Below are 20,506 nucleotides of genomic sequence, written 5' to 3'. Positions count from 1 at the left end.
ATTTAACTGAAGTTATCCAACATACGTTATCATTTCAACATGTCGATACAATAAAATTACTGAGATATTTTACGTGTTTTTTTTTTTTTACCAAATTTTTGCAGTCTGGTGTGTTTTTAACCCTTACAGCACATCTCAATTTAGACTGGCTGCATTTTAAAACCAGTGGCTACTGTATTAAACGCACTGACCTGGGGCATGATTTCCTAAGGCTGGATGGAATTCCATCCTGTGGGTAGCCAGAAGTCGTAATTTACCAAACCACCCTCGCCTCCCAGATTAGGCATTTAGATTATTTCCAGGTGTTTAGTATAATGATGGTGATATACACATAAATATCTGTTTATTGTTAGAGATGGAGTTACCAGATCACAGAGTATATGCATGTAAATAAGGCTTTTAACACCTTAATAGTTTGCCTTCCAGAGGATAAGAATGCATTGAAGACTCAGTGTTTCAGTGTTAAGAGTAGACCCATGGTGATGTTGGCAGCAGCAGCCGCGAGCACTGACACAGCACAGGTTCTCCTCTGCCGCTGGGTTAGGCCAGGCAGATTCCAGGATCGGAGCCCAGTGCCAGTCACCTTCACTCAAAACAAACACAAACACTACTAGTTGCTAGGAACACTGCGATGGACGGCGCAGTCCCTGCCCTCGTGGGGTTTAAGAGGGAGAAGAGTTAAGGCATTTTCAATACAGCATGGTCTTGACTTAGCCTGCGTTCTCCAGAGAGCAGGAGGAAAGTCTTGTGCTGTTAGTTTCTTAGGAAGTGCAATCCGGGGGGTGGGGGACGCGGGGAGGGAGGCAGGAGAGGACGGAGGGTTAATGCTAGGATGTGCTTTAACACCGTGCAGCTGCCTGGCAGAGAGTGGGACTGGTTGCTTGAGCCTTGGGGACTGTAGAGAAGGCTGTGTGAACTTAGTCTTACAGTTGGCCCTGGAGGGAGGCAGTGCAGGAGAAAGGGGGAGAATTTGCCCATTGTCGCCTTGGTCCCAGGTTCGCCCTCACAGCTGCCCAGCACTTCTGGGTTGGGCGTGAGTGGGCACTGGGCAGGTTCCCAGCCAGGGCGCCAGCAGCCTCAGGATGGGAGGAGATGGGTAGAAGTGGTGGGGGCATGAGGGTAGTGTGAGTCTGCACAGAGCTGGGTGCTGCAGTGGCAGCTGGAATAAGACTCTGGAGCAGCCAGGAGGACGTGGAGCCGCACAAGAAGTGTCTGATCCCTGTGCAGACTCACACCCGGTCCTCCTGGCAGCCGCTGCCCACACTTTCCTCATGAACGCTCAACCTTCTCTGCTGGCGGCACTCCATCCTGCATCCTTTATCTGCAGCCCAGACCCCCAGACATCACCACTTTGCTTGGGTGGTTTAATTGGGTCTCGTACTGATTTTCTTTTTCCCGTAACGTGCGCTTTTCCCTAAAGGATGAAGAGGCGGTGAAGAAGTTGACGGTAAACCCTGGCACCAAGTCCAAGCTCCCCAAGCCAGTGCAGGAGCTCATTAAGATGATCTTTGACGTGGAAAGTATGAAGAAAGCCATGGTGGAGTATGAGGTTATTGCACGTTTGTTTTATCTGAGCGGTCGCTGGCGTTGACGATTGCAGGGCTGAGCTGGCGACGAGCTCAGGGGCTGCTCCTGTTGGATGTCGGCTCCTCTGACCTCTCCTTCAGCCCGAGACAGATGCCTGAGTCTGTCAGGAGCCAGAGGATGGCTCCTCTGCAAAGGATCGTTGGGCTTGCTGTGAAATGTATGGCGTGTTGTAGAGAGCTGGCCCCTGGGTCCCCAGGCCCCTTGCACTTATCTCCTGGGTGCCATGGTGGGGGTGAAGGCATGCTGCTTTTGTCACCCAACCAAATGAGCCAGCGGAGTTGTCATGGGAATTCCAGGACGTGGCCCACTTACAGTAAAAGAACTCTGCGAACTTAGAGTGAAAGAACGTGACCAGCATGGACAGAAGTGCAGAGAACTTCTGTCACTTGCTTCGTCTGATAAAATTCATACCAGCTGTTTGTAGGAGGAAATTGGGGGTGGGGGTGGGGCTGGATGGGGTGGGGGCAATGATGGTTGATTAGTCATGCTCCTGGCCGGGAGCAGAAGGGCGGGGACTGCAGGCTGAGGCCGGACGTCCCCATTTGTTGAGGCCAGGTGTCCCCATTTGTTCTCCATCCTGTCTCCGCTCTTCCTTTGGGAGATGCTTGTAGAAGGGCCCCTTGTTCTTGCCCCTGGTGTCAGAGCTCTTGAGTGCTGACCCCGGGGCCTTCAGAGTAGAGATGGTCCAGTGCTGCTGCTGTTTGGCTGGCAGACAGTCTCCCCTCTTCCCCAGCCACTGAACGGACAAGTGTCAGGCTGCTCTGAAAAACAAGCAGGGACCAGCGCAGATCAACAACCTTGGCCGTTCCGCCCCTTCCCCGAGGGGTTGCTTCCTTTCTGCTGCTTCCCACGTCCTTCCTGGAGGCTGCCGGCCGGCCTTGGAGGGGAACAGGGGACAAACCTGAGTGGTATAAGCCACTGGCAGCCTCTTCCTCCTCAACCCCGTGTCTCTCTCCGGAGCTCAGCCCGGCAGGACTGCTCACTGCTCAGCTGTTGTTAGAGAACAGGATGTTGAGTTACATCCTAGACGTCCCCTAACAGGTTTGAGAATGGCCCGGGCTTGTTCGGTCTTCTGGCTCAAATAGATACATACCCGACTTCTGTGTGGGAGGTCTGAGTAGTTTGAACAACTTTGAGGCCTCACCAAGAATGTGGGCACATGAGGAAGAGACGAGGAGAAGTGGGCTGGGGGGTAGGGGAGAGGGTCTCCATTTCATTCATGGTTTAAAAGAAATGTCGGCGCCTCATTTCCGGCTTTCTATGCTCTGCTTTATCTGTGATTCATAGAATTAGTCAACTAGTCTCTTCCTGTGAAGTGACGTTTTCCTGTTGGTTTTCACTGGGACGGGTAACTAGTTTTGCAGGAAGGAAAGGGCCAGGGCCTGCTGCTGGAACAGGCTGGAAGACAGCCTGTGGAAGTGTGGCGAGTGGGGTGCCCACTCCAGCCTGATGGGTTCCACGTGGGATTAGGGTGACCAGGTGGATAAGTAAACCTGGTACCCCAGGGGGGCTGGTGCTCTGTGTGAGACAGGTGAATGCCGAGCCGAGCAGAGTGGGCTCGGGGCCTCAGCCCGTGCCGAGAAGGTGTGTGCTGTGTCCGCGGCCGGCTGCAGCCTGGGAGCCCCGCTCTGGCCGTGGCCGTGGCCCGCATCTCCCCGACCCTGAGGCGTCTCCCACTCTTGCCTTCTCCCTGCACTGAGCTGCTGTGACAATGCCCCCAGGCGAAAGGGCTGCACCCAGAGTTTCTTTCCCAGAGCGGGGGTGGCTTGTGTTGATGGAGCCCTTCTCTTTTCTTGTGGCCCCTGTGCTTTTTGAGGGTGTAGGTTAGGGAGACCAAATCTTTTCTTTTTTAAACAAGCACCAAAATTACACAGCTCAGAGAATATTGCTCCCTTCGGAGTGTCTCCTCTCATTCTGGTCATGCTGCCCTTGGTCTAAGCACCTCTTGGCATTCCTTCTGCAGAATCGCCTCCAGAGCCAATTTATAATCCGTATGGAAGTCACTCTGCTCTTTTATGGTACCCCGTTCTTGGCTCAAAATCCATTATCCACCTTCTTCCCCAGACTTAGCTCCAACTATTTAACTCTTCCCAGAGCCCAGATCTCCCCTCGGGATGGGGACAGTGTTAAGGGTACAGAAGCGTATGCACCACGGCTTGTGGTCGTCATGAGATGCTGTCGCCGCTGGCCCCGGGCTGGGGCCTGAGCAGCTGTGAGCCCGTTCACGTCTTATTTAGTTTAATCACAGAGTGGTTCCATTTCTCAGATGCTTGTCCAGCTCCATCTCTGTCCCAGGCACTGCAGGTGCTGGAGATGCTGAGATGGCTAAGGTGCGGCCTCGGGCCCCGGGAGCTCAGAAGGGTCCATTGGGAATAGCGCGGAGACGGTGTCTCAGGATACGGAGCCTGGGGTCCACTGGGGCACAGATGTGGAGGGGAGCCGAGCGAGCAGCGCAGGCAGAGTTGCCCACGAAGGGAGTGGGTGCCTTTTGAGGAAGGTGGCCCCATTTTACAGATGGGAAACCAGGGCTGAGAGTGGATGCGTCACTAGCTACCTGGCGGCCAGGCCTTCCAGCCGCAGATCTCATGCTTTTTCCTCTGTACCTTGTCGCCTCTCTTGAGGGTAGTTCCCAAGGTGTTGTGAGCAGTAGCAATATTGCTGGAACAAATGTTTAGCCTTTTGGGGTGACTGATTTGAAAGGGACAGCATTGATTTGAATATAAATACATATGTTCAGGAGTGTGTCCTTTTAAAAATATTTTTCACCACTTCATGCTTGTTTTCCGGCTGAGAAGTGCCTTGGCTCTGAGACCCCAGAGAAGGCCACCTGGGCTCACCCTCATCCGCATTTTGGAATTAGATGGGAATTATGCTGTGTCTTCTTCCAGAAGTGCTGGGCTATTTCAAAGTGAACACAGGGGTGGGGTGGGGAGCCCTGGTTGGCTTATCCCTGCCGTAAATGAAATGAGCAAGAATCTTCTCTCACGCAGACTCCCGGCCCCACAGTGGGGGCCAGGCTGCAGACTCTGCGGGCTTGGGTCACTGGGCCTCCCCAGGAAGACCAGGCAGCCTTCTGATTGCATCTGTCGGGGGCCCAGGAGGCCTGAGGGGGTGCTTGGTCTAGCTCTCCCGTCACCATACTGCACAGTACCCAGCTTTCAAAGGGAAAACCCCCTGTCTCCTTAGATTGACCTTCAGAAGATGCCCTTGGGGAAACTGAGCAAAAGGCAGATCCAGGCGGCGTACTCCATCCTCGGTGAGGTCCAGCAGGTAAGCGAGGGGCTGACCTTCTCTCCCAGCTACCCAGTGGGTCTCCTGGGCCCACCTCCGCTGGCAGACCTCCCATCCTGGAGTGCAGCAGTACATTTACTCAATGTTGATGAACTAGACGTACTGAGCCACAGTTCATAACGATTTAGATTTTTTTCAGTTCAACAAGTATGACAGGTGCCTGCCACTTGCAAAAGATGGTCACAAAACGCATTAGCAATGGTTTCAAGATCAGATATATAGTAAACTCTCCATAACTCGAGGAATTTGGTTTTCCTACCTCATAAAAATGTTATTTCATTTTATTTAGTCTAATCCTAATAAGAGGTGGAATTTATTTTGCAGTTACTAGGAAATCATCAAATCGAAAGCTAAATATTGTCTTACCTTCATTCATGTTCATTCAACATCAGCTTATCTACCAAAGTCCCAAACTGTGCCCTGGAGGGGCTGGAGGGTTCTGCTTGTATTTAGGGGTGGGGCGCAGGCTTGGCTTGTGGAAGAAGAAAGGACACAGGAGCTGAAGTGGGGCTGGGACCGTGGGCTTTCTGCCTAGTGCTGGAGAAGAAGCCCTGAAACATAGCAGTTAAATCCGGTTACAGCTGGTCCTGAGCAGTGACCTCTTTGTTACCCACTGGCTGAGACCTGAGAGGCCTTCCTGAGCCCAGGCTCTGCCCTGTTCCAGAATCCCCAGGTGGAAGGGCTGGGACAGGGTCCGTACCATTGCACAGAGTAAACTGCAGCACAGAAAACAGGTTGACAGGCTGGAGAAAGAAACCTGTGTCCCAGTGAGAGCTAGATATGGGCCTCAGGCCTACAGGGGGCCAACTCATTGCTCCTTTACCATCCTGTGGTCACCTAGGGTGTCTGCCAAGTATGCAGTACCCCAGTGGTCCAGCTCCTCCATCTCTTCGTGCATTTATTGAGTGCTTTTTGCATACGGAGCACCAACGGGCATTGTGGCAGTAAGGGGAGTTTATTAGCCTTTCTGTGCCTGGCCACCTGGACTCCAGGTGCAGTAAAAACAAGTTCCGTGCCTTAAAGGGGAAGGTCGGTGGGTGAAGGGGGCCTGACTGAATTTTATAGCAGTGGGGTTTTTTTCCCTTGCAACATTTTATTATGAAAAGTTTTCAAACATACAAAAAGCTGAAAGAATTTTACAGCAGTTCCCATGAACCCTCCGCCTAGATGCCCCAGTTAACGTTTTGCATAGCAGTGGGGGGGTTTTATGTGTCTATAATTACACCGCTGTTGTAGAAATGAAATTTCATATGGGAAGCCCGTTGTGTGCTGGGAGCACAGTTTGAGGATGGCGATCCTGTTCAGTTGTGTGACCCCAGCAGGAAGCTGGTCTCCTGAGACTTTTCCTGCACCTCCTGGCTCCTGCACACACCAGGCTATCTCAAGACTCTGCTGCACACCCACCTTCCAGAGGAGAAAGCCCGGCCAAGTGCTGGGGCCTTGGAGCTGCTGCCTGCCTCAGTCTGCCCCCTCTGTCCCTCCCCTACAGGCGGTGTCCCAGGGCAGCAGTGACTCCCAGATCCTGGATCTCTCCAATCGCTTCTACACCCTGATCCCCCACGACTTTGGGATGAAGAAGCCTCCACTCCTGAATAACACAGACAGTGTGCAGGTAGCATGGGGCTGTGGGAGGAAGCCGCGGGTCTGGGTGCTGCTCACGGCGACTGTCCCTCCACGTCATGGTCCCTGAGGGCAGAGACCAGTGCCGAGAGGGCCAGCTCTGTGCCCTCATTTCAAAGCGTCGTTTCTACCCACATGAGTGGAGACAGACCACAGGCAAAACTGATGGGTTTTGCTGCCCCTGCTGTGTCACATCCATCTGGGAAAGAGCACCATAGGAGCGGGAGTGCCTCTCCCCCAACAGCGTCGTCCTCCCCACTCTACCACCCTGCCTCACAAGGGAGCCAGTGATAGGTCCCCACCCTGCACCAGTGTGTACGGGAGGAAAGAGTTCTTACCATACCGTGGAGCTTCCGCCTCTCCCCTCCCCTGGGGAGCAAGCCCTCCTTGAGTTTCCAAGAAACCCTGAGGAGCGTTCACTATGAACCACAGATGACAAGCTGTCCCCAACCAGCCGGGAGGCCCCCCTTCCCTATCTGTTTTGGCCGTCTTCTGCGTGTAGGTTTTCTGTGCTGAAACTGGGCGAGTCTTTCTCCCTCACCCTTGGTACCTAGCTCAGGTTTTCCTTTTGTTCCTCCAGGCCAAGGTGGAAATGCTGGACAACTTGCTGGACATCGAGGTGGCCTACAGTCTGCTCAGGGGTGGGTCTGATGATAGCAGCAAGGACCCCATCGACGTCAACTACGAGAAGCTCAAAACCGACATAAAGGTAGCAGGGCCCGCCTTTTCTGAAGCATCCTCACCACTCATCCCAAGAGCGGGGATCCCCAACTTGAACGTGGTCAGGATCTCCTAGAGAGCTTCTTAAAACAGCTTGCCGGGGCTCAACAATTGGCCTTTCCAGCAGGTTCCCAGATGTTGCTGCTGGTGGTCCTTTGAGAACCTCAGAGCATTTCACCTGTAAATAAGCACCTTGTTTGAAAGGCGGGCTTCCAGGCCAGGCCCTCAGTAGAGGCTGGTTTTTGAGGGGCCTTACAGAAAGTTCTGCTTTCCTTAATCTAGAGAGATTCTCCGTTTTGGGAGACACTTATGGCGTGAACTCTAGAAGGTTTGTTACTGGTATCCCATTTCAGAAGTAGGAATGCCTGGTGGCAGCTGCAGTGAAAATACAGTGCATGGGTTCGTCTTCTCTGGAGCTGAAGTGGCTGTGTTGGCGCACACAGTCCTTGAGCTTCATTGTGTTGGAGGCTCGGGCAGAAATCACCCCGCCTGGGCCACCTGGGAGGCGTTTGTGCTGCAGCTCCTGGTGTGCGCCGGCTTCGAGCCTCGTCTCACCTCCCGTGTGCCTCCCTTCCTCGGCCCCTGGCTCCTTCCCTGCCGTGTTACAGGGAAACTCTGTCAGGTGCTCTGTAGTCTGGTGAGCCTGGTACGGTGTGTTTACATCACCACAAACGGCCTTTGCCTCTTGCTTAGGACAAATCACAGTCCGAGCAGGGGAAGACACCAAATGTCACCTGGGGCACCTTCTCGATGGGAATGCTGTGGGCATGGTTCTTTGTGAAGGGTTGTTAATCTCTCCATTTACAATTCTGAAGTCTTTTAATTAAGAGGCTGTGAGGAAGACCAGAATTCCTGGATTTTCTGAACTTTGGGTAAGAATAGGAGAATATAAGAGAACACACGTAGCATTTCCCAGCACACACTCGTGTCTGTTTAGCATCTATTAATCCACTAATTGATGGGTACTTGGTGGGCGGATGCTCTGAGCCACAGTGTGCGTGGCCCTGAGGGTTCAGAAGAGACAGAGCATTCCTCTCTATCCGAAGCCCTGCAGTTAATCGGATCCTTGCTGCCCTGATTGCAAGTGTGGGCTGTGGGGCGTCTGGCCCACGTGTTTTAACGCCAAGGAGCTGGACTGTTACCTGGGGGCCAGCTCCTTGTTCTGGAGGCTCCCTGTTCACAGCGAGCCCCATATTTCTAGCTTTCCTGATATCCCAAAGCATAGAATTTTAAGAGACAAGAACACTCAGATCCTCTCACCATCCAAATAGATGAAGAAGCCAATGCCCAAGGAAGTGGGACCACTGGCCTGGCACACGGCCTGTCTCGGTCCCCCCTGGGCTTCGACAAGGGCCGTGGTGTTAATCTGTGCATCCACTGAGCCTGTGATTGTTCTTCCTGCCTCCGTGGCTCTCCGGGGGTCTCCCTTGCTCTAATTCCAGGACACCTTTCTTCTAGGTGGTGGACAAAGATTCCGAGGAAGCCGAGACCATCAGGAAGTACGTCAAGAACACTCACGCCACCACACACAATGCGTATGACCTGGAAGTCGTTGATGTGAGAATTGCTTATCCCTCCCTCCCCTTTACGACCTACCAGCTCTTCCCTGCTCATTCCTCCTACCTGGGCCTGCGTACAAAAGAGCAGTTTACTTTGCCTTAAGTAACTGGAGGAAGTCACTCGTTTGTTTGTTGAGCAGAAAAATTAGCAGTCTTAGCGGTTTGGGGTTGGCTTTTTATTCTGTTTTAAAGGGTGTTTCCTATCCCAAAACCTAGTTTTAGAATTAGAAGATATCATCCGACGTCCAAAATGAAGTGCCTCTGGGGTGCGTCTGCTACAGGTGGTGTTGATTTTAATAGCTAGTCTCTGCTCCGGGCCCTTGGCTGGTCACGTTGCTGCGTCCCAGCCTGATGGAACACCATATGTACTGCAACAGATGTTAAGGTTTCCAGCTCTAGGGACAACTGCTCAGCTCTCCTGTATCTAGTCTGATCTTTCAGTTAACCAGAGTAACAAATGGCTTGTTTCGTCTCTCTGCTTTATTTGATCCCCCGACCAGATCTTTAAGATAGAGCGTGAAGGGGAGAGCCAGCGCTATAAGCCGTTTAAGCAGTTGCATAACCGAAGGTTGCTGTGGCACGGGTCCAGGACCACCAACTTTGCTGGGATCCTGTCCCAGGGTCTCCGGATAGCACCACCAGAAGCGCCTGTGGTATGTGCCTGGCCTGGGGAGGTGTCAGGTGGGCATTACCTGTCTCTGCGGTTGTCTCCATAAAGAGCTTTACAGATACTTAGGTGAGAGGTGCACTGGCCCCAGTGGGTAAGGGGACTTGTTTAAGATGCAGGTGATGCTTGGCTGTGGCTGACCGGGTGGCTATTGCCACACGTTCCTCCCCGCGCCCTCAGCCACAGCCCCCAGACAGTGCCTTCACCTCCGTTCTCCTGACCCTGACTCTATCGATGGTGTGGCTGCACATGGATAGAGCATAGTTTCTGGAACAAAAGAATTAAAGTGTCCAGGTCCTGCTGCGAGTGCTAATTGGTGTGTTGACATGCAAAGAACAGACTTTGGCCCCGTGCCAAGCTGAGTTCAAACCTTCCTCTACCAATTCCCAGCTGGGTGACCACCATGAGCTTCAGTGTCTTCCTCAAGAGAACATGGTAATAAACGAGTAAAGCCCTACCCAGACATGAGGGCTTGTTATATCCCTTGCTGGATCATAGAAGTGACCAGCTGGACAGGAATTGGAGATGGTCTTCCAAGCCTCTCATCTTACAGTTGTGAAAAGTGAGAAGCGAAGAGGTTTAGTGACTTGCTAGCGCTGTGGAGTAGTGTGTGACTTGGGCAAATGACCTAACTAACCTCTCCGAACCTTGAGTGTCCCTTACAAAAGGGAATCAAAATAATAGGCAACACGATTGGGTGTTTATAGGTGCCTGGCACTGGTCTAAGTAGCGTTTATTATTAACTCATTTAAAATTTTTCACAACGGCCCCATGAGGTTCCTTTCCCCAGTCCAGAGAAGAAAGTGGGGTCCAGAGAGATTAAGGAACTTCTTGCGGCCCCTCGGTACCTGGCGGAACTGGGATCTGACCCGCCTGGCTCGTGAGCTCGGGCCTCGACGCCCCCTCGCGGGGGCACTGTGAGAGTCAGAAGCAGCATGTTGGTGCCTAGCTCACTGTGGACACTCAGTGAATAGATAGTGCTGTGAACTTCCCATTAGGGGGTTTTCAGCTGTCCCTCTTCCAACCCCGCAGACAGGCTACATGTTTGGTAAAGGGATCTATTTCGCCGACATGGTCTCCAAGAGCGCCAACTACTGCCACACGTCCCAGGGAGACCCGATAGGCTTAGTCCTGCTGGGGGAAGTCGCCCTTGGAAACATGTGAGTACGCCTGGCTTTGGGGCCGGGGCCACTTGATGGGGACGAGTGGGGTGGGCTGTAGGGAGGAGAGCTCCCCCTGGCTGGGAGGTGACCCTGGAAATTCCCCACCACAGTTACAAGAGCCACCAGTTAGGTGGTGGGTGGCAGAAACTGGTTCAGATGAAGTGAACGAGGGAGATGGAGGCATGCCTCATGAAACCCAAGTCTAGGAACACAGCCAGGAGCTGGCTTGGGAACTGGCAGTGTCCACTCTTCTGTGGACTAGGAAGCAGAGGTTGGCTTGCACAAAGGATGGTCACCCCATGCCCCCTCTCCTCCTGCTGATGTTTAGATTTTCTATTTGAGACCAACTCAGGTCAAACTGGAGTCTTCATCCCAGTTCCAAACTCCTCACAGAGAAAATCCAATAGGTCCAGCTTGGACTGGGCATCCACCTTGGTGCTATCAACTGTAACTCAAAGAGTGGGGTTATATGAGAGCCCAGGGGTCCAGGGATCATGGACCAGACAGGAACCTCCAGAATGGGCAGCCACAGCCTAAACAGGACCTTTCCTTGAAAGTGGCCCCATAGCAGTGATCATTGACACAAACTCTGTTCAGAAAGAACCGCACCTTCAGTTTCTGGAGCCAGAGTGGGAGCGGGCTCCTAGCCGTGGAGTCGGACTGGCTTCTCTGGGTGTCTGTTTCATCTTCTCTCTTGACCTTGTTCTGCTAATCAGACTGTTGGTTTGAGGCCCAGTGTCCTCGGGGGCTCTTCTGAGCCTGTGCTCTCTTGAACAGGTATGAACTGAAGCATGCTTCGCATATCAGCAAGTTACCCAAGGGCAAGCACAGTGTGAAAGGTAATGCGTTTCCAAAGCTGCTGCTACAGCCCCGAGCATCCTGGACAGCACGGGGAGGGAGCTTTCCTTCCCCAAAAGGCTGCATTCCCGAGGCTGGCTGCTAAACAGCTGGAGGTTCATTAAAAACAGGTTCCCTCTCTCTGGCTGCAGTTAGTATTGCAAAGACCATAGTAGAGGCTTGGTTTGAGCCCCGGTAACCAGGTGCAATGGCTTTGCCCTCCGAGCTGCAGCACTGAGGGACCTCCTGTGCCATAGTGGTCCCTGGAGCATCTTGGATTGCTGGGGCCCAAAGCAGCTGATGATTTAGCACCTCCAACTGCCTGGTTGAAGTGACTGCTCAGCAGAAATATGATCCTGTGGAGGTGGGGGAGGGAGGTGCTACTATTATTAAAATCAGTCAAGGCTGATGCCCTGGGAGCTAGATTTATAACCTGCAGTTTGTATCTGGAAGAAAGAAATAGTGTGGAATTTGTATGTTTTTAAAATGAACACACAGACCCAGCGTAAAATAGGTCTCCTCTCCCTGGAACGTTTTCAGCATCTCTTCTCACAATTCACATCCGTTGTGCCTTCCTTTTTTGCAGGTTTGGGCAAAACTACCCCTGACCCTTCGGCAAGTGTTACTCTGGACGGTGTCGAGGTTCCCCTGGGGACTGGGATTTCATCGGGCGTTAATGACACCTGTCTGCTGTATAACGAGTATCCTTTTACGAGTGCGCTGCGTGAGCCCACAGGGGTGTTCTGGGGCTGTTGAGTCAGTTACATGCAGCCAGTTTACCAGGGGCAGACTGATTAGAGACCATCCCATAGTGTGTCCCATGGTGAGTAGTTCCCCTCGGTGGTCTCTCCCCACCTGTATAAGCCTGGTTTATGGGGTGTGACCAGCGCCCAACATTCCACCAGCTGGGGGCAGCACATGCACCCTCCATCGTAAAAGTAAAGCCATTTGTTGGGGCCAGCCCCATGGCGGAGTGGTAAAGTTCTGCACTCTGCTTAGGTAGCCCAGGTTCACAGGTTCGGATCCCGAGTGTGGACCAACACTGCTCGTCAGCCATGCAGTGGCAGCGTCCCACGTACAAAATAGAGAAAGATTGGCACAGATGTTAGCTCAGGGCGAATCTTCCTCAGCAAAAAAAAAAAAAAAAAAAAAGTAAAGCTGTTTGCTCCTTGACATGCTTCCCTCCAGGTATATCGTCTACGATATTGCTCAGGTAAATCTGAAGTATCTGCTGAAGCTGAAATTCAACTTCAAGACGTCCCTGTGGTGAACCGTGAGAGGTGGCTGAGTCGCGGCCCGGTGACTCTGGTATGAATTTGCCTGCGAGCTTGGCCCTGGCTCACTGGGCAGGCACCTCAGCAGAGTTGCTGCGGGATGGTCCTTTTACTAAGTCTCCTTAGAAAGGATTTTATATGAACACTTGGTCACATGTTAAGCAGTTCTTCCCGATTTTTCAAATCCCTTGTTTGTGTTGGTTGGGAGGTGGAGGGGGGGAGATGTTCAGGGTGTTTTCCTGCCAGCTGTAACCCTGGTAGCTACAACTGACAATAGAGGAAAAGCTGGGGAGAGGTTGGGGGTTTTTGTCTAGACTAGTCCTGTGGAAAGAATCAACCCACGTTAGAATGTCTGCCTTACTGGTTTCCCCAGGGAAGGAAACAATAATCTCCCACGCTTATTTCTAAGTGTTCATCTTTAGTTCTGATTTTGGAAAAATGTTAAGCATTTATTTTGAGGTAAAAATAAAAACTAATTTCATACTATTTAGATTTTCTTTTTATTTTGCCATTTTTGTCATCCTTTTAGCTGTCTTTTTTGGGGTGGGGTGTGGGGAGAACAAAAGGAGGAACATTAACAATTTCTCATACTTAGAAACAAAAAGCGCTTCCCTTTTCTAGAGACTCTTGAAGGTGGAAGCTCTCAGAATATGTGCAATAATAGTACATTAAAAGTTGCATTTGAAATTCTCAACTTTCCTATGAGCAGTTTTGTCTTCCAAGTTAAAACTATATCAACCGATGTACAAGGGCTGGTAGTAATTCTCGATTAAAATGGAAACTGCTTCCGTATTTGTGTATTTAGTTTCATTCTGACTACAGATCCGGTTAATCTGCACAGTTTCAAGGTCCTGTATCTGTGAAACCCCAGAATGCCCCATCTGAGTGGCGGGAATCCAAACACAAGCACAGGAAGACACTCCTGTTGTTCAGCTCATCAGATACATCGTGGTGATAAAACTCTTGTCGGCGTATTGTTCTAGCCTATGCAGTATTACTTTATCTACACTGTATTGCTTCATACTGCCGTATATTTGAGAATGACGCTTTAAATGTCTACATTTCAGTTCCCTGCAAGCCAGGGACCTTTTACAGAAGGGGAATGGGAAATGTCGGCCAGGGAGTAGAGTCACGGGCAAGAGAAGGCAGCAAAATGGGCTGTTGTCTCAAACCCAGAAGTTACACTGGGTTTGGGGGGGAAACAAAAGACAGACATCATTCAAAACAGGAAAGAAGGAAAACATGTTTTCTCTGAGTTGAGCTACATGTAAGTGATTATAACCACAGGTATGGTTTACGACCTGTGGCTGTGTCCTGTAGTTGCCGTGTTTGTGACTTAGATGTCAGATACAGAAACGCGGGCACATCACCTCCATAATAGTAGAGTCCTTGTCTCTTTTCAGGGTCCTTAACTTTTGATGAAAATCCTTATTTAGTGCCTTTGACCTGAGACTCCTCTCCCCTGATTTAGCCAGCCATCCAGGCTCTCAGGCTCCCTGGATCCTGAATACTCTGTCTTTTTCACCCTTTTTATCGGCACAGAGACAGGCGATGACCCTCACAGTGCCTGATTAAACAAAGTATTTTGGGGTTGGAGTGATTGCTTAATGGGTTCCTTGTAATCAACACTGATTTCTTTCTTAAAGAGAAATTCCCATGTCTAAATCCATTTTTTTCTTTTAAAAGAGGGAACCTACCATATTCTGTTTCAATATTGACATTCTAGTTTTCTTTCTTCACTTTAAAAAATTTAAGTCCTATCTCAGGGACTTAATTAAAGTTAATTTAAAAATTAAAAAACAAAATACTTTGCTCAGAAGCATGGGGTGCTCGATGAGAAGAGGTGCTGCGGTCTGCCTCTCCTGGTGCGCTGCCCTACCTCTGGCCTCTGTGTCTGGAGACGCCCTGGGACGGCAGGAGCTGCCCCACCCAGGCAGCCCTTGGCTCGCATTTCAGACCACGCTGTTGCACACAGTGGCACATGTTATTAAACCACCTAAGCAGGAGCACCGCATGTTACTGCAGTGTGTTAACTGTGGACTCTGCAGTGGCGGTTCTCCCTTGCTACACTAAGGATGTTGCCCTCTTCGGGAGGAGGAGGACAGCTCCAACATCCCAGACCACTTCCCTGGAGCTACTGTTGCATGATTTGTCTGGAACTTCACCTTGGGGTGAACCCCAAGCACTGCTTTTAGGCAGTCCCCCGAAATCTAGTGGTAGCCTGGCCCCTGGGGCACATACAGGACGTGCTTGAAGTATTCACATTGAAAGCCTACAAGGGGCATTGTCCTTTGGCCTTCTCCAAAACCTAGTGTCTTAACTATAGTCATGTGCCACATAACGATGTTTCGGTCAACGACGGACTGTATATACAACGGTGGTCCCATAAGATTAGTACCATAGAGCCTAGGTGTGTGGGAGGTTATATAGCATCTAGGGTTGTGTAAGTACACTCCGTGATGTTTGCACAGGGATGAAATTGCCTAACAACACATTTCTCAGAACATTTCCCTGTTGTCAAGAGACAGATGACTGTATTGAGATCTGAGTATCAGGAATGGTTTATCTTTGACCTGTTGGCTGGTTTTATGACACTGGTGTCACCCAGGTACCTTAAGGATTTCACATTTCCCAAAGTGATGTCACATCCTTTCCCTTAAATTCTGTTTCAACTCCCAAAAGATTGGGACTTGTTTTTTTTAAGGAATGGCGTTCTCACCGCTTCTCCAGGCAGGGCCTTTCAAATGGTGACTCACGGGGGCTAATAGCTGGTTTACTGAGGTGTGGGGCAGGGATAAACAGCATCCCACTGCCCCCCTCACTTCTGCCATTTAATCAGCGTAGAAGGTTAGCAGCCTCTATTTGCCCATTTTTCTGGCTTAAGAGAGCAGTGCCAGTTCTCTCATTGTTCACTAGTCTCTAAAGTAGGTGATCTAGGTTAAAAGAAGATACGTTTTTGGAGACTCATTTTAAAAAGTGAGAAAATGTGGCCTGGAAACATTTTCCTCCTCCGGGGCCTTGGCCCTCCTGTAAAAGGTTGCCGACTAGTGGACGGTGCTGGTACTGGGGACCCTGGGATGTTAGCCCTGTGCACCGGGGGGCTTGCGGAGAGCAGACCCACCACGCGCTGTTCTGCACAGCCTTGCTTCTGACCGAGGAACTTATTCCACAGCAAAGGAGGTGCAGCAGTGGGCTCGTGCCCATGAATTAACTGGTTTAGCAACATACCGCTTCACCCAGAATTAGCCTCATTGAACGGTGGAATGGCCCTAATGGTGCCAGTTGTGAGACAATACCCGTAAGGGATGGGGTTTGATCTTACAGAATCTAGTGTATGCTTTAAATCAGACCAATGTGTCGCCCTGTCCCACAGCCGCAGTGCATGGGTCTAGGAACCAAGGGTTGGAGTGGGAGGAGCTCCTGTGAGGAGTACCACATCTCATACCCACTCAAGAGTCTGTGCTTCCTCTCCTCGAGCTCTGCTGGTTTGGAGGTCTCAGTCCCTGGGGGAGATGTGCTTCCCCTAGGAGACACACAATGGTTCCACTGAGTTGGAAGTTGAGCCTGCCACCTGGCTGGAGCTCCTTAAAGGCCACTGTCCTCACAAGCAGAGAAAGGGGTTACTCTACTGGCTGCAGTGACTAATGGCCAAGGGGGCGACGGATGCTGTACCATGGCGGCAGCAGGACAATGTCTATAACCCGGGGAATTCTCGGGAGCACCTCATAGTCCTACCATGTCCAACAGTACAGGTTGTGGAAGTGAGCAGCCCACAACAGCGACAGAACCGTTGAGGATGCAGACCCTCAGGAGTGAAGGTCGGGGGCCCTTCACCAGGTAAGGAATTCTGGTCAGCTAAGGTGCTGGCAGAGGGCAGAAGGAATACGGAGTGGTTAGTGGAAGAAGGAAGTTACAAGTGACAACTGTGGTTTAGGGACCAATTGTAGAAACGAGAGCTGAAGCAACCAGTTAGGGTGCCATAGACAACTGGCCTGAGTCTAGGATTTGTGATGAGGGGTTAGAATGGCTGTAAATATAAAACTGGACTCTAGTTTATGGAGTATCTATGAATGTCTGTCTAGGTTATGTTTGTACCCCCCAAATTCCTCACCCTGTAGGTCAATGCATTCTGAACTCTATGAGGGATACTGTTGCCCCCCACTGGAGAACCAGCGATGGGCTCAGCTTGGGGGAAGCAGGAGGCAGTGTCAAGAAAAGAGCCCCTGTATTCCCGGGGTCATCTGAGCCAGGGCTCCCCCGTCTGGCCCTTTGAACAAGCCTCCTCCTCACTGACTGCAAAAAGACGGATCAAGCAATTCTGGATCACTGAAATCTAGTACCTACCGCTTAGCGTTGTTTTGAGAATGTGTGTGCTGACTCCCGTACAGTATTTAGCGTGATTCCTGACCTTGATGTGCTCTCAGTAAATCTCAGCCATTATTACTGAAATCCCGGAGAATGGTTTTGCTGGGAGACAAGTCCCAACAGAAAGCTCCAGGTAAAAAAAGAGAAAACGGGCCAGGACAAAAAAAAAAAATCCTGTGCTTAGTAGGGAGCTGTTGGACAGAATTGGGGGAAGGAGCCGAGGCTATAAAGGTACCTTTACACCCGCCTTTTCAATCTCCTGTGAAACCTCGCCACGACGCTGGCCTTCCCTCGCGGTGTGGCTTCGTCCTCCCCTTCCTCCCTGCCGTCCACCTTGACTGTGAAGGGACCAGACGCCACACGGTTCCCCCCAGGCCCAGCCCTGCTTCAGGCAGGCCTGCTGGGGCTCAGAATAGCCCAGCTGCTGTCTCAGCAGATGGCCAGGCTAATTTTAGCCATGTGGTACTCACCCAGGGACCAGGCTGGGCCTTTTAGATTTGAATGAGCCAGTGTGCAACTTCGGTTTGGAGCCAATAACAAAGCTTTGAGTTGTTATGATCTATGTGTCTGCCTAGCACTTTACAGGCATTCCAGAAATATAATTTTTAAAGGATTTTGTTTCTCTGAACTGACAAGAGGCCAAACTATAGAGCCAGCAGGCAGTCAAGCCTGTGGGGTGCTGGGAACAAGCCAAGAGACCGCATGCTGTTGGAGGGTGGTGAGAAGCAGACAGTGACTCCGGCTCCTGCCTGGCTCCCCTGATAACAGGCAGACGGCGGGTCCTCAGTATCCTGGGCACACTTACTTCTCATCACTCTCTTTGTCACGTGAAAGAAGAAAGCCAGCATCTTAGCTTCCCGGTTGGTCCTCTGAACCACTTCTGAGTGATGGGCTGCATTTTGATGCTATAGAAGGACTGGGATCAGGAAGAAATTAACCACAGATGCCGAGAACCAACTTTGGCACTTTCATATGCAGTCCCTCATGACAACATAGCACGAAGTAGCAGATGCAGAAACTGAGGCTCAGAGAGCTAAGAGACGCTGACCATGGTCCCAACACAGGTTGGAATTGAGCAGGTGGAGAACCTGTATTTTCCAGTCTGATGCTTCTTTCTCATCATCCCCGATATATGTAGACGGCCTTTCGTACAAATTCTCCCAGAAAGTTAAGAGACAGGCCGACGTGGCTTGGAGACCTGTTCCAGCCTGCCTTTGTCTTTCTCCAGGCTGATGACTGGTCACTGAAGGAAGCTGAGACCAGAGAAGACGGCAGTAGAATGAGAAGACCAGACTCTAGTTCACAGCTTCATAAGCTAGGTCCGTGAACTCTCAGAAGATGCTCAGTGGTCATCAGGGAATCCACTGTGTCAACAGCTGCTTTCAGCTACAAGCAAAGGAAGCCCTACCAACAGCAGCTCCAACAATAAGGACACGTTATCTCTGTGACAGGAAGTGGACAGTGGCAGGATTGGTGAATTGAGCTCTGTATTTCCCTTGGCTTTCCCTTCACAGTTGCAAGATGGCAGATAGACTCAGCGTCAACATCCGAAGGCAGGAAAGAGGGAGAAAGGCCCCCTCATCCTTCTCTTTTTACCAGAAAGAGAAACTTCTCCACTGCTCCCAGTAGACCTGTCTTCCAGTCTCACTGGCCAGGGTTGGGACACACGCCCATGCCCCACTTGCAAGGGAGGTTGGACACGGAATATCTGGCATCTTCAGCCTGTTTAGGGGGAGGTGGGCTCTACCAGCAAGGACGAAGGGGGTCGAGAATGGTGGCTGAGTGCATGTCACCCCCGGAAAGTCTCTGCAGAAGTGTAGGCCCAGGCACACTTCCTTCTAGGCAGTGGGTCCATAGAACCCATCAGTTCTCAGCGGTCCATGAGTGCAAGGACCTTCAGAACCGCAGCTGTAGAGAACCACTGAGGCTCCCTCAGCTGCTCTAACTTTCTGTGATTTTTGTGAAGAAGGATGTAAACCATCAGGGAAATAGAAACAGTTGCCCAGAATAGATTAAATGGCGGTACTTAGTGCTAATCTCACAGTCAGGCTTCGATGACACTGCTGAGGTCATTGTCACACACCCCAGGACAACCAAGCTCTTCTTTTTTTCCTCAGCTTGTTTTTTTGCTGTGAACTCCAGTGTCTTTGCCCAGCACATGGTCCTGCCCTGCTTGTCTGGGGTCGAAAGCCTTGCCTGAGCAGTTACTGGATTCCAATTGTACTGGTGGTGATTCCATTTCTTCTTGAGGTGGCAGCCACTGTGGTGCCCAGGACACCAGGAAACAGCTCCAACTGGCTGTGACAATCTCTGAGGAGACCTCCCAGGAAGAGGTTAGCAGCTACCTAAGAACAAGTGCCGGGTGGGCCACAGCACTGAGCCCGGGCATTGAACCACAGCCTGGTCTCCTTGGGCTCCTCCCGCATTATCCCCAATTCAGGGACCATCTCCAGGCAGGCCCTGGCTGGTGACAAGGACTGAGGAAACACATGTTAACACCCCTGCCAAACTAAGGGATGCTTGACAAAACGCATCTTATCTACATTACGTTGAACAAGCACAACTTGTGATCAAAACCATTTCTTCTTCTCCCGCTGCCCTTTTAAAATTGCTCAGCGAGGGAATCTTTCTCCTACCACTGGAAGAAAATTCTGCAGGCAGGCCCTGTGACTCTTCCCTTCTGCAAAGACAGATGGTCCTTCACGCCCCACGGTGCCTCTAAGCTTCAAACACAGTTTGAACTCAGCAGTTGGAATGCGCAGTCCAAGACGACAAGCCAATCTCTGAACTTGACTTAGCATCAGCGGGTCTCCCGCCCTTGGCTCAGTTGAGCCTGCTTAGGCTGGAGGCCTGCGGCGGGAAAGGGATGAGATTGCTCTCTCTATCTCAGCCTGTCCTCTTCCTGCTTGAGTTTCTAGCCTGTAGGGGAAGGGGGCAAAGGCTGGACATGGGAAAGGTCTCCCCCACAGTGGCATCTGGTTAATGTGGCTCTGGCAGGTATGTGACACTGGCTCTTTCTTAGGGTGCTTTCATCAGTTTTTCAAGGGATCCCTGCTGGGCCCCTCGAACCTGACAAGTGTGTGTCTATTGTGGGGTCAACCATGCAGGTCTTAGCAATCAAGCATTCACCTCCAGCTTCCTGCTGCCAGGCTTCCTCGCCCCCGGGCAGCCCCACTGGACAGAACCCAAGAGGACCCCTCGCTGCGCTCCCCCGGGTCTACATGAGTCACCCACACCTCCCTTGCCCTGACCATCTCTAGGAGCTGGGCCAGTCCCGGTGCAGTGGCACTCTTCCATCACTCCTGCAAAGCAATCAGTCAGTCAGTCCTGTGTCTTTCCCAAGTGGGAGACAGACCCCGGTCCACCATGCCCCCAGCTGAGGAGTTACAGAGAAACTCTCCAAGGAGACAAGCCACCCACTTC

At 51.4% G+C, this 20,506-nt stretch overlaps 1 protein-coding gene across 1 annotated transcript in view; it reads left to right on the top strand.

Annotated features, from left to right (window-relative positions):
* The window catches only part of PARP1 (poly(ADP-ribose) polymerase 1), a 54,599-nt gene extending 41,395 nt beyond the window's left edge, over nt 1-13,204 (top strand). The window contains exons 14-23 of the mRNA XM_087424428.1: nt 1,421-1,549; nt 4,774-4,857; nt 6,368-6,490; nt 7,079-7,207; nt 8,677-8,775; nt 9,278-9,430; nt 10,477-10,604; nt 11,385-11,446; nt 12,031-12,145; nt 12,633-13,204. Coding sequence (XP_087280554.1) covers nt 1,421-1,549; nt 4,774-4,857; nt 6,368-6,490; nt 7,079-7,207; nt 8,677-8,775; nt 9,278-9,430; nt 10,477-10,604; nt 11,385-11,446; nt 12,031-12,145; nt 12,633-12,714 — 1,104 coding nt within the window. The 3' untranslated portion in view covers nt 12,715-13,204. The remainder of the gene's footprint in view (nt 1-1,420; nt 1,550-4,773; nt 4,858-6,367; nt 6,491-7,078; nt 7,208-8,676; nt 8,776-9,277; nt 9,431-10,476; nt 10,605-11,384; nt 11,447-12,030; nt 12,146-12,632) is intronic.
* Nucleotides 13,205-20,506: the final 7,302 nt, after the last annotated feature.

Source organism: Ceratotherium simum, chromosome 36 (genome assembly GCF_057802395.1).
Source record: "Ceratotherium simum simum isolate JZ-2026a chromosome 36, ASM5780239v1, whole genome shotgun sequence".
In the NCBI taxonomy this organism is placed as follows: Eukaryota; Metazoa; Chordata; class Mammalia; order Perissodactyla; family Rhinocerotidae; genus Ceratotherium; species Ceratotherium simum.
This window is presented reverse-complemented; position numbering and strand designations above follow the sequence as displayed.